The 16135-nt window shown below is 33.7% G+C and overlaps 1 protein-coding gene across 2 annotated transcripts in view; it reads left to right on the top strand.

The window, feature by feature from the left end:
- The window catches only part of LOC118185252 (pantothenate kinase 3-like), a 104191-nt gene that overhangs the window by 73773 nt on the left and 14283 nt on the right, over nt 1-16135 (top strand). For both annotated transcript variants that reach the window (XM_035355093.1, XM_035355094.2), the window contains exons 5-7: nt 1727-1971; nt 11301-11477; nt 13943-14066. In XM_035355093.1, coding sequence (XP_035210984.1) covers nt 1727-1971; nt 11301-11477; nt 13943-14066 — 546 coding nt within the window. The remainder of the gene's footprint in view (nt 1-1726; nt 1972-11300; nt 11478-13942; nt 14067-16135) is intronic.

Below are 16135 nucleotides of genomic sequence, written 5' to 3'. Positions count from 1 at the left end.
ACTTCCTATTATTACTTCCCAACCTGTGGCGCGCATGCTTCTAGACGTACTCATTGACTTAATCAAGGATACGTAAAAAATTATTAGGAACGGCCGGGAAATAACAAAGTGTTGTGATAAATGATGCTAGAAATAAAAGTATTCAGAAAATTAAAATTTAACATTGGGTGAAAAAGAGAGGAATTCTGATTATTTTCAATGCGACTCTTACTGACCGAAATTTGTACGAAAGCATTGAATAAGATGATACCTAACGCATTCTCTGTAGCCCTTCCTTTTCTGCTGTGTGATAATGCCTCATGTGTAGTGAATGTCTGGTAGCTGGTAGTCAGTTGTTAGTTCATGTTCTTTAAACTGTAACAGACAAACCAGTTTTTGACTCTATAGTTTTAAATTCGTTTTCACTTAAATTGCTAAATATAAAACGTGCTTTGTAGAAAAATGGATAAATAGTTAAAGAGTAGATTTGTGTTTGCTTTAAAAAAAAAAACTTGTGTATAATATGTAGAGGCATTTAGAATTTTTCGAAGCCAAGAAGCCGAAGAAATCCGTAATGCCTTCGTCGGTACTCGAACTCCCTCTCTTCGGATTGCTGACTGAACGTGCTTTCTAACTATATACGAATGCGCGTGGTAAATTAAAAAAGCTAACAAATAGTTCTGATTTGGCGTTTGCGTCAAGCATTTTTTTAGAAACTGCCTGTTTCGATTAAGTTAGAGATTTGTCGTGAATGACTTCAAGGACTTGTGTATAACTATCCGATATTTTTTTAAATAAATAAACGCAGCTAAGAATTACGAAATAGTTCCATAACTGTTTAAAAGTATCTGAAAAAATGGTTTTACACTTGTTAGTTAGAGTTTTAGAGAATCGTGATGAAAAATATCAGATCAAAATTTTCGAGATACTGTACAAATTATCCTCGGAAAAATGAACTTCATTATTCAAACGAAATCAAAGCGAAGATAACCCACTTTAAATCTCTACCAAAGCCTTGTTTAAACATTATTTGTCCAAACAAAATGAGGATTTCAGATCTTTTTGATGAAGATTTATTTCTCTTAAAGCAGGATCAAAATTATCATTCACTGTGTATGTGGGGAGAGACATATAATTTGATGATTTTAATTGTTGCAGTTTGTTAATTGTATGATATTACGATAATACTATTGTAAAATATATTATATTATACGAATAGGGGTACTCTAAAATTACAAAATCTCAGTAAGAGATGCGCGAAAAAAAGGTGAAAACCTCCGCTGTAACGTACAGATGCAAAATATTTGAAAGAAATATGAATAATATCCAACGAAAATTCAAACTTCAACTTTATTCAGTTCGACGTAATCCAAATTTAATTAGCAATGAGATAGCTGGGGAAACAGGTGGGCATCGTTATAGTCTCGGAATACACTGTGAAAATTCTTGTCAAAAAGCAAATGCTACGTATGTGGCAAGAAAGATGTGATTTATGAAAAACGAGAAGGTTCACATATAAAATTTTCCTAAATGTTAGTACCTAAAAACTAAGACTATTTCATGTCGCAATTTAGCCAACAATCATGATAAATTAGCCATATATTTAACCATGTATGGTTGCTTGATAAAAATCTTAAACGTTGTCTTACGAATTATTTTTTGTTCTAGTTCGTAAAAGGGATATTTTATCTTCGTATTAGAATGTTTCCCCTTTGAAGAATATATTAAATCCATTTTGTATTTTCAGGAAGTATTTTTAACGATCCACAAATTTGACGAGATGGATTCCCTCATACGGGGCATTCAGTTTGTAGAACAATACAACCGAAGAGAATGCTACTATTGGAGTGAACCCGTTGATGATGAGAAATGCAAAAAGGTGCCTTTTGACTTCAGTAATCCCTACCCTTTCCTAGTAGTCAATATTGGTTCAGGAGTCAGCATTCTAGCCGTGTATTCAGAAAACGAGTACAAACGTGTCACGGGTACCAGGTAAGTCGAGGTTCATACAGCTATACCAAAAGTATTAAGCGCACTATAGTAATGCATTTATTATGAAATAATTTGATACAAATAAAAACTAAAATTTTTGTTGTTAAACACAAATAAAATTTATTCACAATTTTAATATATGGTGTTTTCACTTTTAACCTTAATTACGCAGCAACTCTGCTTGACATACCAGCCTCTAGTTTACAACACTGTTCCACATATATATGCCATTTCAAACTTGCTCGAGATAATTTTTAAGGAAAATTTGGATGCCATGTTGTGTTAGCATAGCTTTCACTCTAAAAGGCGCCTCAGGTGCTTTGTCCGGTTAAGATCTGTAGTGGTGGTCTGAAACATCACTATTATTATGAAGAATCCACTGCTTTGAAGTCACCGATTTATGATTAATTTTTAACCGTATTATATCATTAAATTTTAACTTTATTTTTAAGTACCCTATGGTGTGTTATTTTGCTGAAATTTTGATGCCAACCATGTTTGAATCACCGAATAATTCACACACACAAAAAAATAGCTCTGGAGTTGTTTCAAGAACAGTTAAGCGTTTTTGGCTTTCATATAAAGCTCACAAATTTATATTTTGCCTATGTCACTAGCTGTCAAGCATTCCCAGATTCTAATATTCCCTTCTTGCAAGTTTTACACCGGAAACTTAACACTTTGTATAGTAACCTTCACCCTTTCTTCGTTTCACATGGGATGCAGTGGATGTACCAAACACCTCAAAATCAAGGAGAGAATGATATTTTTTAAAAGTCTAGTCTTTTTATAACCAAAAATTTTTTCTCATATTTTGGAGGTTTTTTTAAAGATTATTTATTTTTTTCTGGCAGCGAGGATTTCATTTTAGATAGCTAATCTTTAAGACCAGCTCCTATAAGTATCCTTCTTACAATTTGAGCACAAATTCAACGCCAGTATCCTCTGGTAACTCTGCAGCAAGCTTACTTGAATTTTTCCTCCGATTTCGTACTGATTCTTTAATCAAAATTCGATAGTCACGTGTCGCGTTACTTTTTTTTTTCTCCCAATTCTTTTTCTATTGAAATGTGAACAGCTGTTTCCTTAAAAGTGTTATAAAATATATTATATACCGTGAACACGTAATATATTTGGCAATTTCAACTTGAAATATTCCTTGCTTATTTAAAAATAAGATTCGATTCTTTTGGCAACATTAAATTCTTTACATTTTGACATTTTCTGTTAGAACTACCCTAATTTTCAAATTAATCAACTCTCTAGCACAACAGAAGAATAAAACTAGCATTGAAGCAAAAGTAGCTAGGTAATTTTAACAAAATTCGTTTTGAAAAAATAAAAAGGAATTGAACTTCTGACCACGCGTACAAAATTTATAAAAACGTTAAATAATAATAATAATAATAATAATACCTTAATTTCTCCAAAACTGATTGAAGTTGAACGCGATAAAAACGTTCCCTGCGTATATTTAGGATAAAAGGTGAATGCGTGAATGTGTTACTCACCGATTCTGAGATCGGAGAGTTCAAAATTAAATTGTTTGTTTGTTTTTGTTTTTTACAAACTGTGCTAACTTTAAGAAGAAATTCTGAATTGTATGCAGATAAAATTTTGTATTTGATTACTATTTTTAAAGCTATGTTAAAAATAGGAGTAGCTTATATTTTTGGCCAATGCCAAATGCTCATTCTTTGCCTTTATTTTTTAAATTTAATTTTTTTTTCCATAAAAACACTGTTAGCAAAAATGTCTGAAATTAACGTCATATAACAAATGCAGGAAAAGCCCTGTAATCTGTCACCCAATGGTAAGGCACACCATATAATCCGACACGCTTATACCTGATATGAGATCTATCAGAGAAAGGTTACAAGCGTGTATTCGGCAGTGCTTTTGGATCGGGTCCATAATGGCTGAATGTTATGTAGAAAAAACTCGTTTGAATAAAACTTAGTTATTGACAGACCTGAGACTAATTGCTGAACTCAATAAAGACTGTTCTTTTCGAAAAATTCTGTAGTCATTATAATTTTAATTATAATTTTAATTTAATACTTAAAATAGTGACGTAAGATATTTAAAGTTGACATGTATTTGTCTGTTTGAAAATTTAAGATATCCTAGTGAAAAGAACTCGCCACAGATTCAACGTAATACCTAACGTAGCGTGCAAGACTGCCCGTAAAGATTAGTCGATTACCAGATAGATGTTACTACTTTTGCACTACTTTGCTGTTATGTTTCATAAATTTTACAAATGTATTTAATGTTCGTCAGTAATTAAGTAATATTATTAAATCTTTTTCCTGGCCATTCTCCATTTCATTTGACAGCTGGTACAAGTAGAAATAAGTGGGATATCATAATTACAACATTAAATCTTACAGGTATATTCCCACCACAATAACTGTGCCGCACGCCTATAATTTTGATGGAGAGCATCCAGGGACACGGATCCGGGGAGTCTCCTACCATTAAACCACTCGAGAGGACGTTCGGCTTGCTGGTAAAGTAAGTTCCCTCGTGCCGTTAAGCCACTATAGGGAAACATTACAAACAGCTACACCTTCTTCCGGATTCGAACTCAAAAGTGACGATAACCGGGTAATATGTTTGATTTAACCTTTCACTTCATTATTTTGTCTTGACTGTCACGTAAATTTTCGTTGACTCTCACCGGCATGTAAATTGGTAATATGCATAAGAAGAACAGAGGTTTTTGGCAGCTACCGTTAATAATCATAGTCTTATTTTCATACAACTTCTAAGCAAACTTTAATCGATTTTAGTCTGTGCTAATCTTGTTTACTTGCGTGAGTCGAGGTTCTAAGGTAGAACATATAGGCGAAATTTTTCTTTTGAATTTTCATATTTTAAAATACTTAAATTTTGCGTTAACCGTTGCATTCTCTTAATCCCCCAAGTGTTAGAAATTATTACCCGTGCTGCGGGAATTGTTAGTATGAAGATAAGATAAAAAGATTTTTTTCATATCTTTCCCGGACTCCGTGTTACTTCACTGAAAAATTAGGACGCTGGGATAAGTTACGGCATCTTCCAGTGTTCTAATTTGTTAGTGAAGGCTGGCTTTATTAAAGAAAACTGAAGGCTGGTTCTGTTGCAGCTGTTTTCATTCTGGCTCTCTCAGGGAACTAAAATTTTAACAGTTTAGATAGTTAGGCTCCGTACAAGATTTCTGAAGAATCTGCTGCCTGGATTAAAGAAGCCAAAAGCAAGCCACCCTGATCGGTATAGTGGTTAGTTATGCTGGGTGCCGTATCGTCACTTTTGAGTTCGAATCCGGAAGAAGGTGTAGCTGTTTGTAATGTTTCCCTATAGTGGCTTAACGGCACGAGGGAACTTACTTTACCAGCGAGCCGAACGTCCTCTCGAGTGGTTTAATGGTAGGAGACTCCCCGGATCCGTGTCCCTGGATGCTCTCCATCAAAATTATAGGCGTGCGGCACAGTTACTGTGGTGGGAATATACCTGTAAGATTTAATGTTGTAATTATGATATCCCAATTATTTCTACTTGTACCAGCTGTCAAATGAAATGGAGAATGGCCAGGAAAAAGATTTAATAATATTACTTAATTACTGACGAACATTAAATACATTTGTAAAATTTATGAAACATCGTAACAGCAAAGTAGTGCAAAAGTAGTAACATCTATCTGGTAATCGACTAATCTTTACGGGCAGTCTTGCACGCTACGTTAGGTATTACGTTGAATCTGTGGCGAGTTCTTTCCACTAGGATATCTTAAATTTTCAAACAGACAAATACATGTCAACTTTAAATATCTTACGTCACTATTTTAAGTATTAAATTAAAATTATACAACACAGCAAAGGTACCAGTCATTTTGATCTTGCAGAAAACACAAGCTTCCTTAAACTGCTCAAATTTTACGTACAATCTTAACTTATTGCAGCAGAGTCTACAAGATTCATCTAACACCTCCAACAATAATTCGAGCTTCTAACTTGCCAAACCAAATCTGTCTCTGCACTTTTCTGTCTAATTCGAGATAGCGGTGATTCGCCAAGAGAGAGAGAAATTCTCTGGCAGGCAGTCTCGGTGCCAGTACCAAAACGTTTACATTACAGCTATGCTCTATTCTTCAAACTTTAGAGTAAAACTGCTTGCCACTCTTAATTACATAAATTCCGCGAAGAAGTTAATCTCCCAGAATGAAGCAAACAGGTAAGATTTAAATTAGGTCAATGTTTGTTTGTGAAACTCATTGCCACCAAGTAATGAATATTTTAATTTTCCTCAATGGTATTATTTTGAGAAATATTTTTAACTCAGAAGCTCTTCTTCCAACAAGATAGTAGATTCCGAAACGTACTGCAAACTCCTGTGTATAAGACTCCTCGGGTGTACGCGTGCCTGTGATTTCATACTGCATTTTTTTAGATATATTCGTCGTATAACGCTCACCTTATTCTTTAAGAAAAAAAACCTGAAAGATAAAAGTGCGATGCTTTTATCTTTTGAAGTCATTCAATCGAAGATTTATCCTAGGCTTTTGAACAATGATATAGTAAATTGATAAGAGGAATAATATCTGTGTGGGGGAAATGATTGAGGGAATAACTAATTCTGAAAAGAGGATGGGCTATATTCAATGGAGATGTGCACAAGAACGGCATTCTAGGGTTTCGCGAAAAGAGTGGGTATAATTTGGGGTAAGAATGCTGGATGAATCCGTGGTATTAGGAATCAGATGATATATCGTTTTGTAGACCTTTAAAGCCGGGAGTTTGAAATGAAAAGCGAAGGCTTTAGTAATTCGCGTTTGCTTTAGTTGAAATGCAGTTAATAAAGTGTTCCTCTTAGTAGTAAATGTGGCTCCGACCAAACGAAATAAACAAAAGCTGGTTTCAAATGCAAAGTCATTCAATTTGCGAAAGAAAATAGAAATCGGGATGCAGCAGTGATGTTTGGTAGAAAGCTCCATACGTGAGTGGAAGAAAAAATAAAATGATAATAATTAATATGCTAACGAAAAAATATGCTTTGCGTAAAGAAGTAACGAAATCATCTACCCTAGAAGAAGTGTTGCGAACTAGGTCCTAGAAAACCACCAGAATGGATTAACTGTAACAAGAATCAGCGTTTTAAAATTATAATAAAATAAACGACGTTTATTTGCCTTAAAGTGGGCAAAAAAGAATGAAATGAAAATGAAAACTTAAACTCATTATCAGTTGGTGTAGTCAATTTATAGCAGGGAATAATTTAATTCTTCGAGAAAAAACAAAAGTTTCGCAAAGGTTTCCGAAAGATTTGGAAACAAACTGAGAAGTTTTCAGAAATATGTTATTAAATCCGAAAGGCAAAAAAATATTTACTGTCACATGTTAGAAATATTGATTTGACTCCAGTAAAGTTTGATATAATAGGAAATAAAGCTTGATGTGAAAGGAAAAAAAAAGGTTCAATTGAAACAGGTCACAAAAAATCTCACCTCACCGTAATGCTTTCCTGCTTAGCGGACGATGCAAAATTAAAATTCATGGTTATTTTAAAAAGAAAAACGATGCCGAATGTAATTTTCCAAACGGTGTTTTCATTCATGTTCACGAAAAACGATGGATGAACGAAAGTGGTGTAAAATTATGGATAAGAAGTATTTTGGAAAAGAATCCTGTTGCCTTAAAAAGAATCCAGAAAGTCTTTTAATTTGGGACATGTTCAGATCTCATCTAACGGATAACGCGAAGAAATTGTTGAAAGAGTGGAAATATAGATATGGCAGCTATTCTAAGTAGATTAACACCATTAATTCAGCCTTTAGATATACGTATCACTAAATCATTCAAAGAAAATTTAAAACGGCAGTAGAACTCGTGGATTTTAGAAGGTGAAAAAACATTTACTATGGATCAAATGAATCATGCCAATCTAGAAATAGTATGTGAATGAATAATAAAAACATGAAATTAAATTAAACCCGACGTAATTCAAAAGTTATTTTAAAACTATGGTATAGCTAACAATCTAGATGGAATGGAAGATAATTATTTATTTATGGATCAGAGTAACAATGATGGTGAAGACAAAACAGAATTCGATGATGTGCCTGTGGATGTAACCGAAGTCGAATATGACGAACTTTTGATGTTATCCGATAATGAAAGTTTTTAAATTCACGAGGTATGTCATTTCTTTTAAATAAATAGCATTTTGATACATGTAGAAATCTAATTTTTGTTTTATCTTCCCCTTATTTTTAAATCTACCATTTTTATATCCCGGCGTATAACGCGTACCTATAAATTTCGATCTTATTTTTTGTACTAAAAGTGTGCTTTATACGCCGGAATATACGGTGCATTGATTTACGTAGCTAACAACCATGAAATGGGAAGAACAGGGAGGTTGTCGTGCCTAAAACCGGGAGTTTCCAGGATGTTTCTGCATTGCGCGCAGGCGTTATTTCAGAACTTCGATCGATTTAATTTCTCTTTATAATGTGCGTTTCAGTTTTTTAACTATTATTATATAAAATAAAATTAATATGTACTATTATGTGGATAAACTTAGTAATTTAACCTTTATTAAATAAAACTAAATTAAATACAAATATTAATGTAATAAACATCGATTGAATATTCATTAAAAGTTCTATGAATGTCTACGCTAGATTTAGAAATTTCAGATCTAATAAACTTTCATAGAAAAAATCATGCTAAAGATCATTAGTTGGAGAATAAAATTTGCATTAATTCAGTTTACTTACTTCATTGTTGAAACATACTTATCTTAATAAAGGCTAACAACTAAAACAGAGAGATTCGGTGACCTCCCGAAGGGCCAGACGATGTGATGAAAACCGGGAGAGTTGGCAATCATGGGATTACGAATAATAAATTATGTATATTTTTTAGTTTATCTTCTTGTACATTTTCAATGATTAAACGCATTTTCAAAATTCCAGAGGCTGTTTACGCATTTTTAGGACGGTTTTAATGAAGAATGTTTTTGAAAAAAAGCAAATGTTTTGGAATAACAACTTATTATTTCAAATGAGAAATATTTTATGCAACATTTTAAGCGCAAAATAAGCAACATTATTAATCGGAAAGGGAAAAACCGTCAATCATTACTTCTATATGCAAAGAAGACTCTAAAAAAATACCGGGAAAAGATACGTACTGTTTCTAACGTTTCTAAAATTAAATCGTTGGCAACAAGAGAAAATCCGCCGCCGTAGAAATCGAATGAAAAGTCTTCAAATGCCACTTAACAACAATGAGTAAAATAACAAACCAAGACTTACAGCTTAGAAAGTTAAAAAATATGATGCTTCCCAGCTTTTGGCTCAAACCAGAACAATTTGTAGAACCCTATATGAAAACTGTTTAGCAGGAGATAAAAACCCATTGTGACCCTTGGTTTTACACCAATGATTGCAACAAAAAAAGGTCTACTTATTATCAAAAACGAAGAGGTAAAAATGTACAAACCTGGTTTCGTCAATGCAAAGAAAGTTTCAAAGAAAAGGGGGAAATGTTAAAATCAACTCTACATACAGTCCAGAGAAAGTTTAATGTTTAAAATAAATTTAATTTTTTTTATCCCACTACTTTCAAAGAGGGAAACTTCATTAAGACATAAACAAGGTCATACAAAAAGTAACACTGAATTTCTTGAAAACGTGAAGGCTGATAGAGGTTTGCATATGCGTAGCTTTTCAACATACTTCTGCAAAGTCTTCCGATGTTTCACCTATGGACTATTGTGCCTTTGATCTCTTGAAATGAGCTCTTTGTAAGAGCAAACCCACCACTATTCATGGACTCTGGAGTGTGTTGAAAGAAAAACTGGAAAGTGGTAAGTGGAAATCAATACCCCTGGAAATTTTCAAAAAGCCCTTCTATCGTAGAAATCATGTTGTACTCCTATAGTACAGAAAAAAAAAAAGCTATCATTTCGAGCGTTAAAAAATTTCGTTTACATTTAAACATTAATTAAACGGCACCAAAATTTTTCTAAAAATATGTAGTGGTGTATTTAATTATGGCAAAGCACACTAGGGCTATCTGCCTAAGGGGAGGGATGCCTTCGTGGAGGACTTTCTAAGGGAACTGACTCGTATACACGTTACACATGGGGAAAACCACGAAAAAACCCATGCAGCCAGCCCGTTCACGGGATTCGAACCTTGGACTTGTCTTCCAATTTGTTTCGAGACATGCTTAAAAAGGGGGATGCTCGATTTTTTTTTAAATTTCTTTGTTAGGATGACTGTACTCAGTCAACTGTTTAAACGATCTAAAACAGCTTTAATATTTAAACAAAAGCTTGACAGAACTTCGTCGTAAAAGAAGAAGATCATAGGGCAACAGCATATAATCTTGTTTAAGAACCCTTCTAATGTTGAAGTTATATCCAAATGTGACTAAAAAGATATGGAAAAGTGATTACGCAGACTAAAGAACGGTGACATCTATAGACTTCAAGGCACGAAGGTATTCTGAATGTAGTGATTTAGCAGATACAACGAAAGAGCAGTAAGAAAATTAAAGTAAGAAATTAAAAAAATGTAGTATAGTAGTGCACTAGGATACGTAGAGAAGCTGTTAAATTACGCTGATGTTCAAACTTGAAAACATTTGTACAATTCGGCCATTTATCTCCAGAATGGGCGCATTTTAATGAAATTTGATATGGACATAGTTTGATATAATACAAAAACGGCAGCTGTGGCACACAAAAACACAAGTCTGGAATAATAAAAAAGCATCTGTCACGATCGTGCATACAGAAGGATCAGGAAGGTATAAAACAGGTTTCAAGACCGAAGAAAAAAAGCAAGCTGATAGGATATGTAATTCCCTTCGAACTGTTATATAGCGGTCACAACATGAACCTCGTATATATATATTATTTTTCAATGTAAGAACCAAAAAAGAATCGTTTTGCAGCATTGTACAATCTAAACGAACGTAATGTGTTATCAAACTTCAGCTATAGTTTTATTTACACTTCTTAATATCCAGATCGAAACAAAATTATCAGTGTATGATAATTATTTTCCCATCACACAATTATGTTATTTTGGTTTTAATCCATATGCTTACAGAATTACAATACGCAGTTTTTTCCCTCATTCCACAATGCGTTCAATAATGCAAAAATACTGATTTGCAGCATTATGCAATCCGTTTATCCGCATCGCTGAAGTCCCGTACTGTGGACTCTTGCTATAATTATATTTCGGTAGCTATTAGATTAGACAAAATAATCTGTGTATGTTAATTATTTTCCGATCACAATATGTAATGCTTGCTCTGTTTGTTTTCTAGTTTGGGTGGAGGCACATTTCTTGGTCTGTGCAGCTTACTGACGGGCTGCGACACTTTTGAAGAAGCCATAGGATTGGCAGAGAAAGGTGATAGCACAAAAGTCGACAAATTAGTAAAGGACATTTACGGAGGTGATTATCTGAAGTTCAATCTCAGCGGAAATACGGTTGCGAGCAGGTCAGTTACGTTTGTTTTAAATTTCTAAAAATAGAATGCATTTGATTGCATATTTTTCTGTATTTGTTATAATATTTTGTAATGTTTTTATTTATTTATTTGCTATATTTTAGGTAATAATTTTGAAGTATATTTTTGTGTAATTGAACATAAAGTCACGAAACTTTTTTGATAGATTTGTTATTTTGTGGTTCTGAATCCAGCAACGTTTAAAATGTGAAAGTAGCTCAAGCAAGTTCCAAGATATAAGCAGAAGCCCTCTTGATAGGCCTTACGACCGTTATTATCGCCAATTTGGCGATTTTTTGGAAGTTTTCAGAAGGCTGCCAAACTTATATAAGCGGCCTTGTTTTACTAGCAAGAGTCCAGTTTTATAGTCTGCTATTATGAAATAAATATTTTATGTTAATTTTAACTTTGTTTTTTAACTATCGTAATGACCTCTGAGGAAGATGGTTGAGCTTTCTAATTGGATTAAATCCTCTAATTCCGATCTGTACGGCATGACGACACACGTTACGATCGCAAATTAGGAGAAGGCCGTTATGAGCCTATTTTAAAATAACAAAGTATAGCTCTGAATTGCTTCAGTGTGCTTTCAAAGTGTTACTTGAATTGCGTTTTAGAGAACTTATTCTGTGAATGATATTGGTAATTTACATCATTTCTTTTGCGTTAAGGAGGGTTTGTCTATTAACTGCGTTCTCGTAGAGTTATTTTCAGCTATTTATTTTACTCTGCACTGTTATTAACTGCAATAAATTGCCAATTTCTTTCTACTCATCTGGAGTAATTATTTGATAAATCTTCAAACTATAGCTCGAATCAGTATGTTCACTTACTGTATTACAAAATGAAGTTGCATGCAAGGTTTATTCACAAATCCGTAAAGTATTTTAAAAATTCATAAACAATAAATTTATGCATTGGATCGTGGTTTCTCCGACTCACTACCGCTCTCTACCGCTGCATTGCCAGCCAATCACAGCTGTAGTTCCTATTACTGTTAGTGTTCCCTTTTTTGAACATTTGTGAATACTGTATTGCTGCAAAGAAGCGTTGATTTTGTACATAAACACATTTTCCCCTCGTGTTGTTTTTTTGCGTTCCTGCCTTAAGCTGTCACTTTATACCCTACATTCCTATACAAAAAATGCATGTTGTAGTACGCTCCACCACCCCTCCAAGTTTGTCCCATGATCTATGAAACACCCTATAGTAAGGGAATGAAAAGTTGATCTGCAAGTTTTTTAAGGTAATTCAGTTTAGTTTAAATGAACATAAAGTCTAACCTTGTAATATTTTCAAAAGATTAGCAATGACTCAGCATTGATCAAGTAGGTTCATGATTTAAGTTTCATTTTTAAGATCCTTTGTATTTCACTTATTCTATACATGCATACTGTTTCTGAAAAGTTCATTTTTGCTTTCTTCATATACTGAAGAAACACATACTTCACATACTATATATATTCATATATTGAAATACATCATAAAAGCTAAAATATAAGGTCATCCCATAAGTAATATCGCTTTTTGAATTAGATTTTGAAGAGATAAAAATTAAGATGATATATTCTTCCGAAGCTGTAATACTTTTTTTTTTTTTTTTTTTTTTTTTTTTTTTTTTTTTTTTTTTTTGTTGTTGTTGCCAATTTTAAAGAAACCAAACTTGAAGATCCGTTTCACTTGTCTCTTGGGAGTTGTATTCTTTACCACCCTTGAAATTTTGCGAGCTTCAAGCCACAAGTCAGTTTTCATCGCTACAAAAAAGGACAATTTTGTTTATGGAATGAAAGGCAGGGCAAATGTTCTTATGTTCTCTTCGATTAGCGTCAGTAACTTCATGTAAAAGCTTAAACATGATTCCAAATTCCATCAAATGGCAATCTGGACAGTGAATTGGTATGAGTAAACGTTTCCTGCAACTCTTCAGTTGCTGGATGCGAATTTTAGTTCCAGCTCTTAATACATAATAGCCATAAAAGACAAAGTCTTTACAGGGTTTAGCATCTATTGCGCTAGGGCTACCTTGTCTAAATTTTAGGACCATCGTTCCGCACTGGCAAATATTCGCAAGCATTTGCTGAGCATTGCCTTTTTTTTTGGGGGGGGGAGTACTCATAAACCATGAAGTGTCTGATCTGCTCTTCTGTGACCGCCATTTCTACGAGCTGTTAAAGGAACAAATTAGTACGTTCTTGCAAACAAAAATTGGTCCAAATGAAGCTGACTTTGCTCAGTGGTATTTATACACGCATGAAAATATCTTATTTAAACGTGTTAGAACATGTTTCAACAAGTCTTCTCTGACATATGAAATGTCCTGATACACTGACTTTAAAAAATAATTATTCGTGTGTACTAGATAAAAAATTCCAGTGATATTCATAGAAATTAATCTGTAATTACCTTAGATATCTGAATTAACTGTCAGATTTGCTAAAAATCATCATTCCTTTCAGCTTCGGGAACATGAACAGCAAAGAACGGCGAGCCTTAGCATCTAGGGAAGACTTAGCCAGAGCCACTCTCGTTACCATCACCAATAATATTAGCTCCATCGCAAGAATGGCAGCATTAAATGAGGTAAGTGTTTATTCAATAGTCATTCAAAAAATTAACAACATAGTTTATTAAAATAATAACATAGTTTTATTATAGTTTTTCACATGGGCGTTATCATCCATCAGCTGGTGTTGAGGAGATTTCATGTGTTATTTGTCCTCAGGAACTGAAAAGCAAAAGACAAAAACATGCTTGAAAACTTTGATTGCTTAAACACTTTTGAAACAGATCTGTTTTAATATTTATACTTTGTTTATAACAACTACTATATATACTTATATATATATATATATATACAACTTATATATACTTTGTTTATAACAACATTTATTTGTTTGCAACAACATTACAATCATGTATCTTTACAGTAAGGTTATCAAATAATGTTTAAACCTTCACAAAAGTTGATCCAAATTGCATGTAGCTTTACGTACCGGGTTGTTGCAAAGAAATGGCCGATGTTGAATACGATTGTAAAAGAGAATATAAATAATACGTGTTTAATCGAAATAATCTCCAGCAATATCAGTTCATTCTTGCCAAAAGATTGTTATTGCATGTCAGAGAAAAATGGTTATCTGTTGGCGGAAATGTGAGGCAAGAAGGGAAAATTCGGCATTAGTTCGTATCCCAAATTGGTAATTTGCTGTATGGTTAACACTGCCGTATCTGATAAGATATTTCCTGAATCAATAGGACTTCATGTGTATTCATAAATGCTGGTTGCTTAAAGCACAGTTTGTGACACATTTACTACATATCTGCAAAATATCGAGCTGCGTTTATTGTTTCACCTTGTGGAAGAATTGAGTAAAGAATAACTCCAGCAGAAGGTCATCATGTAATAAACAGCATTCTCTTTGGATGCAAAAAGCCCTTTGGAGGCCTTCCTGGATCATCTTTCTCTATGGCGACGAGCATGCAAGAGTGTCGTAGAATATCTACTTCTCATTCGCAGTCGCAATTCATTGCAGGAAACTTTCTTCTTCAATTCTTCCGAAAAGAGAAGAGGACATTTCCAGAATGTGTACCTTGTTTTCATCAATGAGTTCCTGAGGCATCTACATATCGAGCCGTCTAATTTTTTCCGTAGCTGCGAAGTGTCGTGAAACAGTCGATAAGCATAACAGCTAGCGTCTGAGTGATTTTTCGCATGCTTTGCCTTGAACCTGATTTGAGTAAATCTTTCAAATCATTCGAATAAATAGAGGAAGGGCAGTGCCCCCAGGTTTGATTTTGTAGTCTCAAATCTCCTGAGCGAAATACTGCAAACCAAACGGCGAGTGAATATGTTATTAGTTGTTCTTCCATCGAATGATTTATTGGGAGTTTTTCCCTGTAACCCCTGCAGAATTTCCTAATTTGAACTCTTGAATTGAGTATAGCGACTTTAACGAACTGTGCTTCATTATTGACTTGATGCCGTTAACATTCAATGTTTAATGCTCGTTGTACGAAACAAATATAAGATTTGTTTTACTCACATGTGTTATTGTTTGTCATATGACATAAAACTTTTGCATAAATATCAGTGCTTACTTTTTTCCATAACCGACAGAAAGCTAAAGTCTTTCAAAGGGCATATTCAACACCTCCCAATATTTCAAGGTTATTAGACAACCCAGTATTTCAAGGAATCGAAACTTGACTATTATTCTAATGCTCTTAAAAACATATAACACCTGTTGTGAGTACAAGTAACTTAGATCGCTGAGTTACAATAAAATTAAGATGCTAAGAAGGCTCATGAGATGAATTATCTCCACCAGAATTTCATACTCTAAAACAAACATACACAGAAAAAAAATAACTTTAAATTTATTCTATCTCACCACTTGTGTTACAACAAGCCTTGGAATCAACCTTCATTTAGCACAGATTATTCTCAGTTATTATGAAAATACATTGGCAACAGGGGCGTAATTTCAGTAGTGTTTATGGTTTATCAGTGCATGTGCTTGAAACGCCAATTAATCAAGATGGGATGGCTCTGATAACAGTCTCGGAGTTAATATGCGATAACTAAAGTTGTAACTACTTAATTAATAAATTTCCCAACTTTAGAAGTTACCCCTTCGTGTCTCCGAGTT

Source organism: Stegodyphus dumicola, chromosome 1 (genome assembly GCF_044657685.1).
Source record: "Stegodyphus dumicola isolate Sdum_Otavi_A_Nest chromosome 1, ASM4465768v1".
NCBI lineage: Eukaryota > Metazoa > Arthropoda > Arachnida > Araneae > Eresidae > Stegodyphus > Stegodyphus dumicola.
Note: the sequence above shows the minus strand (reverse complement) of the source record. Positions and strands in the feature narration are given on the sequence as shown.